Below are 17,213 nucleotides of genomic sequence, written 5' to 3' on the forward strand. Positions count from 1 at the left end.
TCCCTGGGCTTTCTGTGCCCCCCTTAGGTAGAAGCAGACAATGGAACAACAGCAGGGCTTCTGAGGGAAGGCTCTAACACAAATAACTAAGACCAAAAGGAACCAAAAGAAAGGCAACTGGGAGGGAACAGAGCATGCTGGGAGATAAACCACAAACCTAAACCATTGCTATCCTCAGGTAAACGAGGGGAGGCACGGCCACCGTGGAATAAGGACAGGCTGCTCCTCCAGCTGCACCCCAGTCCTTCCTGCCACTTGAACACACCGAGTTCTTCCCCACCTCAGCATCCTCGAAATGGATGTTCCTGTCCCTAGATCTTCACGTGGCTGTCTCCAATTGTCACCTCAGAAAGGCCTTCGGCGACCACCCACTCTTTAAATAAAGTGCATATAGTCAGCACTTCAGGCATTGGGAGTCTTATGAGGTCTGCCACCAGCACTCAGCTCCGTGTTGCAGCACGGCAGCCATCAGCAGCACGTGCGCATGTGACTGTGGCCACGTTCCAGCCAAACTCGGCTTACAGACACTGCAACTCTGGTTTCCTATCACTTCCACAGGCCACAGGTGTTACTCTCCTTTTGTTTTTTCCCATTTAAAAACATAAAAACCATTCTTAGCTCCCAGGGATTAAAAACAGGAGATGGGCCGGATATGGCCAAACCCTGTTCTGATACATCATCCTGTTTTCTCTTCATCAAAGCACTAATCACTTCCTGATATTCTCGTTTATTTACCTTTTCTTGTTGCTTGCTTATTGTCGGTCTCCCCTACTAGAAGGGGCATTCCATGAGAGTAGAAACGTTTGCCTTCTCCCCTGGCATCCTCAGCACCTAGAATAGTGCTTGGCATACAGTTCGTGCTCAGTGAGTGCTCGCTGTGTGCGGGCAGGCTGCTGTGCCACACCAGCCCACCCTCACTGCAAACCCCTACTGGCAGGGCCTGAAAGGACACATCTTCGGGGACAACAGTGGCACTCTCTCCCTGGTCTTTCCTCACCCTTTCTCATGTTTTCCTGCTCCTTCCCCTTTCCCCCCCCTTCCTCAGTCCCAAGCAGGAAGCCCCTCTGTGCTGCCCAGGGCTCCCCTCAAACCTGAGAGCCAGGAAAAGCTCACAGTCCAAGGCCACCTGTCCTCGGTGCTGAGACCTAAGGTTAGGGAGTAGAGCCAGGCCACTGGTTCAGACCACAGATGGGCCTGGGACTGCCAGCGAGGCAAGGTCTCTCCTGCTCACCGCTCCCGGAGGAAGAAGGGGAGGGTTGGTCCAGGTAAATGGGGCTTCAGAATTATCCTCCCTCTGAACCCAGAACTAGTAAGAGTGAGTATAGCACGGCAGCTAATATGTTAGGTGCTCAACAGCGCCTGAAGAATGCCCATCAACAATACTCACAAGAATTGGAGCTTTCAACATGATGTAATGGGTCTTGTGATCACAAAAAGAGAGCCATCTCTAACCAATGTCCAGAAAAAAGGGCTTCTTGATCCTTGGAAGGGACAATTCAGGTCCCTACGGTGGAGACAGGGGCACCAGACTCTCAATATTGCTGGTGCAGTCCTTTAAGCTCACCCAGCTCCCCGCTTGGACATGTGCACAAACCACCAGACACAAGTGATCTGGTTTCCCCCAGAAGGATTCCCTGGGGAGGAAGGAGTGTGCTCACAAGTGGACACAGGTATTCCCATGACCTGGGAGTGGTACTGCCCGGTGTACATCAGAGAGGTGGCCCATGGGCCTATCAACCACACTGTTCTTTCTGGCTTTGGTGAGTAAGCTAGTCCTGCTGGCCTGCTCACCCCTGGGTCAAGGGCTAACATCCAGTTCCTAAGATGCCTAGCCAGGGACCACATCCTACCAGCCCTGCCTGAACCTCTTGTGATGACCACTTAAACCCTCTGTTGTTTAAGTACCTAATGCTATGCTTCTGAAAATGCAGTGCTCACAGAGTTGGCGTCAGAGCTTCCTCATCTTGGAGGTGGTTAAGGTATGTATGTAACCCAGACGGCAGCCAAGGCGCTGGCTCTCTGACAGCCCAGAGACACTGGCTTGCACTGTACCCTATGCTTGCAGACACCCTGAGTCCTTTCCATTCTCTTGCAAGGGACTGGGCTGCTGGGCTGCTGCTGGCCTGGTTCAGTTATGATGCCTCTGTGGCCGCTGCTGCTTTTGTTGCTCTATTGACAGATGAGACTTTCATTTCTGTAAAAAGAAATCAGTCACACGAAAGCCCTTGTGTACATGGCAGACTTTACTGAATATGTGTAGAGAAAGAGGGAGTTTTCATAGCAAAAGTACAAAAACTTAGTTGAATATTAAACACCCGTGAGCTTAGAAAGACCCTTAGCCATTTCCAACTGGACTCCAGCTGTCTGTAAAGGCACTTGACCACCTCTCCCCATCCTTTCTCGGGAAGTAAACAAAAATCGAATTCCAGACAGTTTCCTGTTCAGAGTGACCTAGCCACCACTTGTTGTCCCTTTCAGGACCCTCCCCTGAGGCTGTGGGGCCTGCTCTCTCAGCCTTGAGGGCTCCTCCATCCTGCTTTCAGTGGAGCTGGTTTTGCTGTCTAAAAGTGTGTGTGCGTGTGTGTGTGTGTGAGAGAGAGAGAGAGAGAGAAAAGCAGCCAGGGGAAGTTTTTATGCCCCTAACCTGAGCCACTTTTCCCTTAGATTGTCAAATTAACAACATGACTGCAGCCAACACAACAACAGCTATTTGGTGTGAATGGATCAAAATCAAACCTATTTTTTTTCTTGTCAGATCAGCAAAAACATATTTTTTGGTGTGCTGCAGAATTTTAGTAATTAGTTTATGTGTGCCATGAAATGAAAAGGGTTGGAACCGCTGCCCTGAGTTCCCAGCACTCCCTGCGCACTCACTGGGAATCAGGGGCGCTGCTCTCTTCCTCCCTACAGCAGCCGACAGCCAAAGCCACTTGATCCTCATCCACAAGCAGGGGTGCAAGGCTCCAAGAAGGCTGGTCCTTCCCCCAAGATCAGACAACTTGTAAGCAGACAATTCAGCCCAGATTAGCCTGGCCCCAGGGCTAAAGTTCTTAAAAAACAACTTGCATAGATTTAACTCTTTGGGGAAAAACTTCTTGTTTTCATTCTTGGAGCTGACATAACAGACCATGTGAGAAGGGCCCAAACCCAATGACCACTGGGTAAAACCAGACACATTACTACTTGACCTCACACTGCTCCTCTCTGCGGTGTGGCCCAGGTGAGCGCTGGCGGCCCCCCAGCCCACAGCAGACCTGCCCTGCCGTCCATCAGAGCTACCTGATGTCATCAGCCCTGCTTACCAGGGATGCCGGCCTTCCAGCTTCTTGTCCTGTCACTGCCCTGCCCCCTGTCCTCTGACCCTACAGTCGGGGAAGGGGAGCTGGTGACACGCTGAGCGCACCCAGTGTGTGGGAGGCCGGGGCCAGGCTGGTGCCCTGCTCCTCACTCCCCTGGCTGCCATCCTGAGAGGACAAAGCCTGCATCTACACGTGCACACCGCAAACTCCTTCTGCGTGAGTCTCTCGCCAGATTGCGCTACTCTGTGGAACTTCATTGGTGGCCACAGGCATACAGGTTGCTCGGTCATCACCAGACACCATGAGACAGGCAGTGTTCCCACGTCCCCGTCTTGATGATGGCGCCTGCTGGCTCTAGCTCGTGCCAGGACGGCAAAGGGTCAGTCCCAGAGAGCTCAGGCAGCCCGACTCTCCGCCCAGGCCCACAAGGCGCTGGCCCCACTGCCCTGCACACGTGCAGTCATTTACCACCCATCCACCGAGCACCTACTAGGCCCTACACACAGTCCTTGGCTTATAGAAAGTAGCAGACCAGGAAAGCCGAGTCCCACAGATGCCCAGAAGCCGAGTCTAGGAGGAAAGACGGACTCCAAAGCAGATAATTACATGTGCTTCTCTGCAGCCCACAGCAGCTCCAGCGCTGCCTTCTGAAAACTCAGGTCAAAAAGACTCACACCCTTGCTTAACACACTTCCAGGACCTCCTTCCACATGGAGTAAACTCCAAAGCCCTTCCTGAGTGAAGAGGTGTGGGCTTGTGGAAAAGGGAGCCGGGTCCCCAGCTCCTCCCCAGCAGCATGGCTGGCCTGCGCAGGGTGCAGCCCCAGCCTGCCGCCATGCTTCGCCCGGGTGTCTGGCCCTCTGTTCCCGACACACCCTCCTCTCTGTACCTGGAACATACCTATCCCTTTCCTGCCCTCACCCACCCCCCGGGCCTGCAAGAGGCTCCCCAGTGACTCCTCACATCAGTGCACTCTCATTCGCTGACAGCATGTACCACGGTTTACACATAATTTCTTTGCTCACTTTGTCTTTCTTCCTCAGCGAAACCGAAGCTCCCCAAAGAACCTCGTCTGTCTTGGTCACTGACACATTTCCAGTGCCTGGCACAAAGCAGGAGTTAAATAAATATGTACTAAATGATGAAGAAATGTATGACTACTCCAAGAAAGTTCCCCTCTGTGCCCCATTGTCCCCACCTTTAAAATGGGGGTAGTAGCACAGTACCTATCAGGTAAGAGTTAGCAGAGATGAGAGGTACCTGTTTTCTGGCACCACAGAACAGGTGCTTCAGTGGGTCATGAATGGAATGCTTTTGCTACAGAGAGCAAGAGCAACGAACCCTTCTGCATTAGGGGAGGCGACTCCACACTGGCTCTTGAAGAATGAGTAACAGTTCTCCAGCGGGGGCAGAGGGCCAGGGCACATGTGTGCCACAGCCCAAAGGCAAGGAGGATGGGCAGGGGAAGGTGGTTCACAGGGTGCTGGGAGTGCCAGATGAGGCTGCAGCAGAGGTGGGGCCAAGTCAGGTCTCTCATTTGCCCCAAGGGTTGCAGTCTGTGTTAACCCAGTGGACAGGAGTCCATCTCACCAGCGATCCCCATGGCAGACTGACTTGGAATTTACAGTTATAAGTAGGTGATTCTCCATTGGCTACTGAGGTCAGTTCCTAAGGAAAAGGGAAAACTCACAGCCAACACTTGGCCCCAGCATCTGCAGACTCGTTTCCACCCACGACACACACAGATCATGTCCAGTCAAGCTAGCAGGCCAGGCATCATGAGCTCCCTTATCTAGGCAGCCCCAGAAAAAGGGAAGGCGGGGAGGAGAGGGCAAGGGCTGTGCGGGCGACGGGGGGCGGTGGGTGGGCGGGGCAGCCATGCACAAACACGAGCCCTCACGGGCATATGAGCACACGCCACCTGAGCTGGGACCCCCATACGCCACCTTGGCCCCCACATACAGTAGAGTTAAGTGACTTAGCGTGAGGCCTAGCAGTAGTCCACGTGTCTGTTAAAACTGACTTTTAATAGAGAGCGGGTGCTAGCCGGCCTGTGGAGGACAGAGGGAGACTGGGTAACTGGCTTCTTTTCCCACCTGGACAGCAGGCCAGCCTTCTTCCTGTTTGCTTTTCTAAACATTGCTCGTCCTTTAAGAGGCAGCCCCTCTCATTTGGACCCCTTCCCTGAATCCTCCACACCCTGCTCTGTCCCATCTCTGAAGTCCAGTCACTCTGAGGACCAGGTCAGCCAGTTGTTCAATCTAACTTGTTAGATGGGAAGCTCCTACTTATTAATAGTAAAGCATATTTATCGAACACATTTACATGCTCAGCATGATGCTCTACATATATGAGGTAGGTACCGTTATACCCATTGTACAGATGAGGAAACTGAGGCACAGTAAAATTTGGTAACTTGCCCAAGGGTCACATGGCTGAGCAGTAGCTGACCACTGGGATTTCAATCCTAGTGGTCTGACACTTGCTCCTTACCACACTCTGTACCCCCTCCGAGATGCTGCCTTCCTCGCTTGTATATTCCCATAACTATGTCCCTGAGGGCTGGGCACAGTAAACACCTGTAAGTTGAATCCCAGGATCCTGGGACTGTGGTTCCCACTGAGGATGATTACAAAGAGCCACTAGATGGCAGCAAAGAGCTAGTCCCAGGCCTCCCTGAGGACACTAAGTGGTTAACTACTGAAAATGTTTGTTCAGTGCATCTTGCACCAGGCACTTTGTTGACACTCTCTCTTCCTCTCTAAGGCCTTCTAAGGTGGGTGCTATTACTGCCCCCTATGCAGGCTCAGAAAGATGGAGACATCCACCCAAAGTCAGGCAGCTAGAAATACTAGGATGAAACCAGGACTGCTGAAACCCAAAGTCCCTGCCAGTTCCCAAGAGAAATAAACAGGGAACCCCTACAGTTGGTTGCCTCTGGGCCCAGAGTGGGCTCCACGCCACCCCCCACCCCATCCCCAAGGAGCACAGACACTACTATTTGGGGAGGGAGTGGACAGCCTGGGCTGGCTCTGAGGTGCTCACCACCCAACAGGCATCTTGGCTGGGAGGGAGTTAAGACTCAGAACGTCAGAACCGGAGGGTCTCGGAGACCACTGGCCCACCACAGACCTCTGATCAACTTTCTTGGTTCTCATCACCAAAAAAGATGCCACATTGTGCCAGCCTCAGCACCTCAACTCTTCAGGACAGCTTCGGCACTGCCCTCCTCCCCTCTCTGTCCCGGCCCCTCTGGTCTGGAACCAGTCCCCCAACAAGCCAGCAAGGCCATGGTATCCACCGAAGCTGGAGATGGATAAAAACTAAGCAGCTTTGCATCCCCTTCCAAACCTTCCAACAACTCAGTCACCTAACACCCCCGCTGTGTTGGACGGGGTCTCTGTTAGCACCCTGCAGCAGTGGCGGCAGAGGAGGCCAGGGAGTGCAGACACACCACGCCCACACAGCCTCGGTGCACGCCGGAGTGCACACAGGATGGAGAACCCACGCGCCTGTCCACGGGCTTCCCGAGGTGGCCAGCGGCAGGGTGCAGGGCTCCAGGCAGCAGACAGACAATCCCATCTTGAGGTTCAGCGTCTGGTGACACTCCTGACTGAGTCCATGGGAGCAACGACTCCAGAGCTGCCCCAATACATCTCTGGGCTGCATCCGGCCCACTTCCCAGACCGCTCCCCTTCTCCCACAGCCCTCCCAGAGCTCCTACAGCCAGATGGGGTCCTCTGAAAATACACATCTTGGGTTTATTTGGGGTTGGGCGCTGCAGGTTCAGGCACAGTTTGTTGCTGGGTAGGAAAAGTCAGTTTTCTTGGCACTTCAGGCGGCTGCCCCTGCAGGTCCCCTCCCCACGTCCCTACACACACAATGTCTCTTCCCCCGCCCTGCTCCCCAAGTCTCTTATTCTTTCACCAGCCGGTAGATGTGGTGTTGAGCCCCGTGCTCACTAGCTGACACCTCAAAGACATATGCAACGCACAGCAAAGTCTCCTGCGTGTCTCTGTTGGTGACCACCTGCAGGTGAGAGAAAAGATCGGGGTTAAGGCCCCATAAGAGGGCATGCCATTTGCTCCAGCCTCTAACCCACCCCTGCAGCATGCCCAGCTCCCACCCACACCTGCAGGATGGTGAAGTTCTCCAGTACGCTGTTCATCATGTACTTCTCGGGCAGGTGCTTCAGCTTGTGGATGAAGTTGATCATGTACTCACAGAGCGGGGACCGGTGGATGCGGTAGGAGTAGTGGCCATTTTCATAGCGGGCATACTCAGTCTGTAGGACCCAAGGGACAGCAGGGCTTAGACTCTCTTCTGACCACACCAGCCCACACCCAAATGCAAAGGGAGGCTCCATGGACCAGTGATTCTTAAGTGGGAAGAAAAGGCAGAAGGGCAGGAGATGTTTAAAAACAGAGCCTCCCTCCTCCCTCAGTGACAGGGGCCCAAGTGGCAGCAGAAGGACTATTCACCTTGACTTCCGATACTTAGAAGGTGAGTGTGGGAAGAGGAGTGCTTCAGGACATAAGACAGTGGCAACAGGCAAGACAGGACAGATGACAACTCAACCCTGGCCCCACACTAAAATAACATGGGGGGAAAGGACATCCAGGAACCCTTGTGGTCATGCATTTGCATCTACACACACAAATGAATCCGTGCAAACTGGTGAAATCAGAATCAGGTTGGTGAGAGGCACTGATGCCCACTCCCTGGTTACCAACAGCTATGCCAGATGTTGCCCTTAGGGGAGCTGGGTGACAGGGACATGGGATTGTGATTGCATATGGATCTACAATTATTTCAAAAGAAAAACTTAATTTAAAATAAATCATTTGAAGAGCTTTTTACAAACAGCTATTGCCCAGATCCTACCCCAGAAATTCTGGGTTAAGTGCTGTGAAGTTGGTTCAGGCACTGGTGTGTTCAAGAGCTCTAGTGATCGAAGGTGCAGCCAGGTGCGAGAACAGTGGGGAGGGAACGTCTCCTCCCTGGTACCAGCTGGGCTCCTGGGTGTGTCCAAAATTGGGTGGGTTACCCGTGACTAAGAGTGAGGGTAAGCCTTCACTAGTTCAGGTGAACTGGAGACAGAGGAGGACACAAATGAAGGCCAGTCTGAAACAGGGAAATGGTCTGGTTACCAATGCTCAGGCTGCTCCTACCTCCACTTTCTCCACCACCTGCTTGCCGAATGAGCAGACCTTGGTGGAGCAGGTGATTATCATGTTCTCGGGACTCTCATATTGGCTGGAGACCCCGTAGAAGGAGCTGCCTTCGTCTTCCATATTAGTGTTGAGGTCTGCCTGGAGAGAGACAAGGGAGAGTGAAGAAGCGACGGGTAAGTCAGCAGGCACACTGCCGGGGCCACAGGCGGGCTCCAGGGCTAGGAGGCAATCAGGAGGACTTGAAAACAACCTGGACACTAGGAGCTTGGAAAACTTCCAGCTTTCCCCACTCGCAGGCCTGGTATAAAATCGGGTTGTGCTGCCTAAACAGTGGAAAAGAGAACACTGGGACCTGCATTAGTTACAGGGCAGAAATGGAGACCACACCTGAGAAAGCTGGCAGGAAGCTCAGCTGTCTGGGAAGGGCAGCACCTGAACACGGGACATGGGAGTGGCGGAGGGGTGGGCATCCAAAGGGCCAGAACACAACACAAAATGATACCTCTCACACTCCAGCCACTGCTAGCTGTCCAGTGACTAACTCTGGACTCATACCACCCACCACAGGTCCTACTGTGTCCCTCGTCAACTCACTCGTATTACTTAACTCCATTCTAGCCAATATATCGATGAAATCAGGGATTCTATTTTTCTATTATATCTAAAAATGATTGCATAACTATTTTTAAAAATGTTTATTCACGTGCCACCTAAAAGAATGCTACGCACCAGGCTTGGGCAGGACCGGCCCAGCCCTCCTAGGTTCTTCCTACTACATGAACGTAGCAGCTGCCCAGCACCCCCAAAGTGATCTGGACATGCCCCTCGCTGCCTTGTGCTGGCCACAGTGGTTCAATCGGCCTTGTCCCTTCCAGGAGGTAAGCACCCTGGAGGCAAGATATAACATCTGCCAGGCCCTGGCCAGTGCCCGGTAGAGGATGGGCCTTCCATAAAGGTCACATGTGGCTGTTCCACCTCTCACCTCCAGGTGGTGCCAGGTGAGAGGAGAGAGGTCCCTTGGTCCCAAGGAGGGACCTACAATCTCCTGCTTATGGGGAAGTCCTCTGAGCCCCAGCTCTGACCCCATTTCAAATACACTTCTGTCACTACCTCCCACTCACCTGACCCTTTCAACTAGTCAGTCACCCATTTATCCTGCCCCAGCCCAGCACAGCTAGGGACAGTGGGGGCCCAGAGACACTGAAACATTGTCTCTGCTCTCAAAGAATTTATAACTTACGGGAGAGCAAGTAGAATAAGCAAGCTGGTTGTTTGGGGGAGACAGATATTCCGCAAGTGAAATCCAGTCTGCCCCAGAACCAACCCACCCTGTGGTGACGTTGCACAGACCCAAGAGAGCCACCAGCAATGCAGACGATGCACCCCAGGGTGCCCCATCCCTCTCATTATAACCCCACCCTTCTCCTTTCCACCATGTATCCCCCTACTCTAAGCACCTCCCCCTTCACTTTCTCAGTCTAAGAGGAAAGCCGCCCGCCACTACGCTGAGAGATGCCCTCCCCACCACCACTCACCCTCCTGCCCTCAGAATGCCCCCTTGTACCCCATCCTCCACCCTATTCATAGCTGTGGTGCGGGTGGGCAGCTCACAGGCTGTGCCCGGAACAGGTGTGGGAGATCCGGTGACTGACAGATGAGCCGGGACAGCCGTAGCCGGGTGTGGGGGCTGGAGGGGCTCAGATTCATTGTCATGTGCTGGTATGTGCCTGGGAGAAATGTCAGGGCCCAAAAGGGGACAGCAGGCTGGAATGGGCAGTCTGGATACTCGCCTCCCTTCATGGCCTCAGCTCAGCTCTGCCCAGCATTTTCAATTTGCAGGCTGGTGTGAATGACCACCAGTATCTGAGAGTTCTCTCTACCCTCACTTCAAGGGCAGAGAAGTGGCCTCTGCTGGTCTCATATGTCCTGGGGGAGCCAGGAACAGGGAGCAGGGAAGGGCTCTCAGCTTCTCAGCCCTGCTGCAGACCCCACCATACGAATCCAACAGGGCACAGCCTCATGATTCAATCCCTCCTGTACCCAGATGCCACTTCTAGCCAGGAGCAAGGTGTCCTGGTGGTCGATCCGTGAGTCTAGGAGGTACTGCTGTCATCCCTTCAATAAGAGCAGGAATTTCAGTGGGAGGTGGGAGAGAGAGAGCAAAGTCCTCCTACTCCAGGGGGCCCTGGTCAAACTCCCCAGGAGGCCCATGCAAGGCCTGGTGTGGAGGTGGAAAACCGCCAGGCAGAGGAAGAAAGGAAGTCTTTGGGAGAAGTGGCACTGCTCTACTGCCTTCGCCTGCAGCCAGTCTCACACCAGGTGATAGCTGGGGAGGGGTGGCCAGGCCAGGGCCCAGGAGATGAGGGTCCAGGTGTCTGGGACTCCACACTGCCTGTGAGGACCCCACGGTTGACCCAGAGTCTCTTGGTTTGCAAACAGGAGCATTTCCCCCGCACATCACAGATCTGTGCCTCCCTGGTGCCTCCACCCTCCCCAGACAAGAGAGGAGAAACGAGATGACCACCCACGCGCCCTGGCCACTGACATGCCCCATCTCTGATTTCACCTGTCCTCATGCTGCCCACACTTTGGGCTTTCAGAGAGGGCCCGGCTCGGGCACAGGGCGGCAGGAGGCAGGCACACGGCCTCCCTTCACTGGTAGCCAACCCCACACACATCAGGACCTCAGAGACACAGCTCATGGCGAGCCCTCAAAAACAAACTGCTCGCTTTCAGATGGAGAAACAGGCCCAGAGAAGCTGAGATTTGCTCAGGACATAGTTCTCCAATCAAGGCCAGAACCTCTACATGCCAGCTGGGCCCCAGTGTGGCCCACCCTGTGCTCTGCTGACACAGAGAGGCTGGCTTGACCGCCAAGCTCCCCTGCACGGCAGTGACCGCCCCAGGGGTGTGAGCTCCTGGGAGACAAAGGCCACGACTGGCCCACAGAGCATGCAGAGCCCCCGACTGGAGCACCAAGGCCATGTCTGGGAGCTGCCTACTCCAGTTTCCGTGGCCCCCGACTCTTCCCCACCTTCTCTTCTCCTCCCAGCGATCCCACTGCTGACCTCCCCACAGAGCCAGAAATGGGCCACCAGCAAGGCTGCAGGACAGACAGGGCGACCCTCCCCACTTCCTGGAAGGGAAGTCTGGGTTCTAGGAAACCCAGGAAACGCACAGCACAGAGCCATGTCTGCGCTCTCCAAGCCACCACGCCCACCATTCTGCAGGGGTCTGGGCAATCCAGAGCCCCTCTAATAGGAGCAGGGGAAGCACCAGGCCCTGCATGGAGGGCGACCCAGGTGCTCTGCAAGGCAGGCGGTTTAGTGTGATGGTTCTGAAGCCCGAATGCCTGGGTCTGAATCCAGCTCCGCCACTAGGAACTTGGTGACCCTGGCAAGCCTGTGACCTCTCTGTGCTCGTGTGCCCTAGACAGAATGTGGCTGTCACTTCTACCTACCTTTGAGGGTGTGGCAAGAATACAACATGCTGATATATGTAACACGCTAACTATTGCCCGAGGTAACCTTTCACCGACTGCCCTGACCCACCTCGCTACATACATAACAAGAACCACCACACAAAGACTGTCACTCTGGCTGGGTGTCTCACAGCCAGGTCCCTACTTCTCCATGCCCCTGTCTCCCATTTGTGAGGCCTAGGACAGTGGCTAGAAGAATGCACAATACTGTCTTCCAATTCAAGAATGCAGGAGCCAGTGAAAAGAGACCCAAATATGCCATCTCCCCACTCCAGAGTCATGTTCCCATAAGTGCGTCCACTCCACCAGGCCTCCCTTCCAACCTGAAATTGTACCCTCAGCATAGCTGAGCCAGTGCGGAGAACAGCCACAAGTCACTTCACCCAAGCTCCTTCTTCTGGGTCAAGGCTAAGCCTGGACAGGTTTGGGGGAGAGGAAGCAGGACTCAAGAAGGTGTAGGCTTCCCCAGAGGTAAGGCCAGGCACATGGCCTCCGTGGGCACACGGCCGGAAAGGGGCCAGCACCACTGGCCACACAGAGACAGTGCTCAGTGGCTGCCCAGGGCAAGGCCTCTTGGTTCCAGTTTCCACAGTCAGGGCTGGAAGGGAGAGCGGGGAGAGAGAAAAGTGAAGTAAGATTGTTTAAGTCCTTTCTGGCTGAGGTCATAAACAGGCTGCTGCCCCTTCCTTGGCCTGTGTTATAGCAGACTCTTACTTGCTTCCAGTCTGGAAAGCTCATTTATCCAACTGAGCACAACTCTAGCCATATCATGCCCTGTTCAAGAACTTCAAGGATTCCTCATTGCCCAAAGAGTAGAGGCAGCAAGCACATAGTAAATGTGCCCCTATCTTCCCCTGCCACACCTATGACAGACATCACCAGTCAGTCCAGCACTTTTCTAGGTCCTTCTGGACCCAGCATTCCAAATGACGACGACTGATCCACTGCAAGTGGCCCTCAAATAAGACCTATTTTCCTGGATATCTGGTTAAAATGGGAGGCGAACCATATGAGTTCACTTGTTCCCCTTCCAGACAGCCAACCGGAATGACAGCAAAGGACTTTGTAAAATGTGCTGCCTCACAGACAAACACAACAGAGCAGAGACCACAGTGATGAGGGAGCCCAACAACTGAGAAGGCTGACCAGAACTAGAAGGGGCTCCGTGGGGCAGAGGAAGCGAAGGGAATTGCAGCCTCAAAGTGACTCCAGCGGGGGACAGACTAGCCGTGAGTGGATGGACTTCAGAAAAGCCTGGAGCAGCATGGAACTAGGGGAGGCACAGGAAATGGCCAAAGGAGCTGACTGAAGACTGTGTGTGGGTGGGCAGGCCTCCAGGGGACACCCCCCCCACATCAGCAGAGGGCAAAAGGGTGATAATCTTTAAAAATTAAACAGAGCTGAGAAGACAGGGAAGAGAGAAGGATGAAAACAGAAGTAAGTGAAAACCGCCTAAGAAGGGTGAGACCCCCTGGCACTCACACCCCCCTACTCCTAGAGTTCTAGGGATCGATACATCCCTTTCGGGGGTGGCCGGCGAGAATGGAAGGAGGCTTCTCTAGAGAAACCAAACCACCTCAGAAAAAGTCCAGTAAACATGCTGACATCTACTGGATTCCCCAGTACAACAGCTGGCTCCCAGCCCCTACTACCTGAAACGAAGCCCTCCAGGTACTGATTCCTGCCTGGTGCAGAGCTCCCAGGTATTTTAAATAGGGACAAACAGAACAGGCAACAAAGAAAGGAATTAACTGGTCTTCAACAAAACAAAAACGTTCTGTGCTTCAAAGGACACTACTGAGAATGTGAAAAGATGGCTGACAGAAGGGGAGATAACACCTGCAGATCGTGTATCTCTGATAAGGGACTTCTACCTGTAATACATATAGAACTGGTAAATCAGTAAAAAGGCAAATAACCCAGGTAAAAAAAGGGGGAAAGGAGCCAAACAGACAATTCTCCCGAGAAGATACAGGAAGGCAATAGTCACAGAGAATGTCAAATGTGGGGGAGGATGTGGACAAAGTGGGACCCTTACAGCTGCTGGTGGGAAGCACATGAGATGGTGCAGCCACTTTGGAAGACAGGCTGGCAGGTCCTCAAAAAGGTAAACATAGGGTTACCATATGACCCAGCAACTCCACCACAAAGTACATGCCCCAAAGCAATAAAAGCATTACGTCTAGATGAAAACTTGTACAGAAATGTTCACAGCAACATTATGATAATAACCAAAAAGGTAGAAACAACCAGAATGCCCATCAACTGATAAACATATAAACAAAACAAAACGTGGTCTACCCTTACAATGGAATATTATTCAGCCCTAAAAAGGAATGAAGTACAGATACCTACCACAATATGGCTGAACCTTCGCTTGTGCTAACTGAAAGAAGTCCGACTCAAACACCCATATTAAATGATTCCACTCATGTGAAGGGTCCCTCAAAGGCTCAGCTACACAGAGCAGAGGCAGATCAGTGGCTACCTAGGGTGGGGCAGTGGGGAGGGCTGATAGCTCAGGGGTACAGGTTTGCCTCTGGGGTGATGGAAATGTTCTAAAACTAATGAGTTGCACAGCTCTGTGACTATACTAAAAACATTGAATCGTACACTCTAGTAGGTGAATTGTACAGTAAAGGAGTTATGTGACAATAAAGCTGTTTTAAAAAAATATGGACCCAAAAATACGGCCAAAGATTACTGATATTTGAGAAAGGGCTCCAACTTGGAAAACAGAGACCAAACAGACAGAACAAAAGAATAAAAGGGCAAGAAAGACAAAGGGAACAAAAGAAAACTTACAAAGTAATTTTCACTTCATATTCCCAGAAATATAAGAGAAAAATTATATCCATCCAACAAGATCAGGATGTAATCAAAGAACAAAAAAGGAGCTCTTAAAAATTAAAAAGTTTATGGTCAAAATTCGATCTGGACAGAAGGCGTGGCAGAGAACGCCACCGCGTTCTGTTCATCTAATTCAGCATTACACGCACACTGCCCCCAACCACTGAGAAAGAAAGTGCCATCAACTGAACCCTGATTTTATTTGGTAATTTACTCAACAAAGAGTACATTTCCCTGGCTCCTCTATAGCCAGGTGCCACGCACAGCAACTGCGTGCTGTGTGGGACGTCCAGGAGGCCCCTCAGAGGGAACTAAGCTGGCTCCCTCCTCCCTGACGCCTGGAATACGGGTCTGATGGCTACAGCTCCGGCAGCCACGACCTGAAGGGCAGAAACCACGCACCAAGGATGGCAGACAGTCAGAGAGGAGTCAGGGCCTGGTGATTTCAAGAGGGGCTGGACCAGCCCTGGACAGTCTACCTCCAAACCTATTTTACATGGAAAAAAAACTCAGACTGTGTATTTATGCCACTGTTACTTTGGGTTTTATGTAATATGGACTCAGATATGCTCTTAGCTAATTTAGAAGAATTAGGAAAAAAAGTTAAGGAAGTCTTCAAGAAAATGAGTTTGAAAATAAAGAAATGATAAAAATCACAGACGGTTAAGTCCAGGAGATCCAACATCAGACTAATAGGGGTTCCTGGAAAAGAACAGAAAAAAAGGGGGTAAAGAAATTATCAAATAAATAATACAAGCAAATTTCCCAGGACTAAGAGATGTTACCTCACGATGAAAAGTACCTACCAAGTGCCTGGCTCAAAAAATAGAAAATAACACACGTAACAGAGCTCATCAATGTGAAATTTAAGAACAGAAGGAATAGAGAAGAAATGCAAAACTTCTAGAGACCAAAAGAAATCAACAAAACTGCCCAGAACAAGTTACATAACAAAGGAGAGAGAATTAGAATGCTATCAGACTACACCTGTTAGAAGACAATACAGCAATAATTAAAAAATGATTCTTGCTCTGGCTGGGTGACTCAGTTGGTTAGAGCATCATCGTGTACACCAAAGGGTTAAAGGTTCGAGTCCTAGTCAGGGCACACGCCTAGGTTATGGGTTCGACCCCCGGTTGGGGCAACTGATCGATGTTTCTCTCACACATCAATGTTTCTCTCTCTCTCTTTCTCCCTCCCTTCCGCTCTCTCTAAAAGTAAATAAATAAAACCTTTAACAAAAAGTCTCAGGATGACAACAGGCCTGGAGAATACCAGTTAAACTGGAGCAGAAGAGGGACATTTAGGAGAAAGATGTCTAGGAAAAAGGGGGAACTAATAAATTATCTGATAGGTTTGAACATTTGGGGAAATTTTTTAAAATTTTTATATGGTAGTTACAATGGAGCAATCTGTAAAATTGTAATAATAGGTTTATTTAAAAATATGCAAGTGATAAAGCCATTTATTTATAGGACAAAACAAAAAGCTGTACTACAAATAAAATGAATCCTGGCTCTTCTGGTGGCCAATATACAGTGTCAAAAGTGTACACATTTTATTGCTTTGACGAAATTATATAACTTAGTAGTATGATAATACTGGTGTGATGAGGAGAAAATGGTATGTAACACAGCAAATTTATTTCTACCATAATAAATGTCTTAATCATGATAGCAAGGCATGGCAGTATAAGCTTATTCTTTAGAACTAAGTAGATAAAAGCCAGAATAAACAGGGAAATTTTACAGCAATTGTCTCTGGGGATTGGGGATGGGTTGGGGAGGAGTGGGACAAGAATCTGACCTGTTTCATTATAAGCCTCTTGGCACTAATTAATAATATAACTATAAGCAGCACTGATTTAAAAAGAAGATAAAAGTAAAAGGAACGATGGCCTGTTCTTCATCCCAGGATAGATTAAAGTCCGAACCCCCGCAGGATCGGGCCTCCCGGGTCTGACTCACCTCTGCAGCGTTACTTTCCACTACTCCCAGCCGTACGCCTGGACCCCGGACCTGGGGCCTTCCGTCCCGGAGCCCACTTCCTTAGGCCTCCCGAGCTCCATCGGCCTTTCCGCATCTCTGCCTAACAAAGTTTGCCTGCCCCTAATGGCCCAGGTCCAGTGCCATACTGCTCACGGGAGAAGCTGTCTTACAGAGTGCAAAAACCAAGCATCTCACGGACCAGGAGCCTTGGGTCTCAGTTCCAGCACCTGCCTCTTCTGGAGAGAGCCCGCCATCGGGGTTGGTTGTGGATGAGAGCTAGGCTAGGAATCCCAGCCCAGGACTGTAAGCTACTGAGAAATGTATATAAAACTTTGTGTGAATATGCCCATCTCTAGGAAAAATAGAGCTTTCAGATAATCAAAGCAGTCAGGGACCACATAAAGGCTAAGACTCCCTGAGC

At 51.5% G+C, this 17,213-nt stretch overlaps 1 protein-coding gene across 7 annotated transcripts in view; it reads right to left on the reverse strand.

The window, feature by feature from the left end:
• Positions 1 to 2,225: 2,225 nt before the first annotated feature.
• TEAD4 (TEA domain transcription factor 4) overlaps positions 2,226 to 17,213 on the reverse strand; it is a 67,785-nt gene continuing 52,797 nt past the window's right edge. For all 7 annotated transcript variants that reach the window (XM_045830491.1, XM_045830492.1, XM_045830496.1 and 4 more), the window contains 3 exons: positions 8,471 to 8,611; positions 7,432 to 7,584; positions 2,226 to 7,328 (listed from right to left, as the gene is read on the reverse strand). In XM_045830491.1, the coding sequence (XP_045686447.1) occupies positions 7,215 to 7,328; positions 7,432 to 7,584; positions 8,471 to 8,611 (408 nt within the window). In that variant the 3' untranslated portion in view covers positions 2,226 to 7,214. The remainder of the gene's footprint in view (positions 7,329 to 7,431; positions 7,585 to 8,470; positions 8,612 to 17,213) is intronic.

Source organism: Phyllostomus hastatus, unplaced genomic scaffold, assembly GCF_019186645.2.
Source record: "Phyllostomus hastatus isolate PE091 unplaced genomic scaffold, TTU_PhHast_1.1 phas_contig_152, whole genome shotgun sequence".
Lineage (NCBI taxonomy): Eukaryota > Metazoa > Chordata > Mammalia > Chiroptera > Phyllostomidae > Phyllostomus > Phyllostomus hastatus.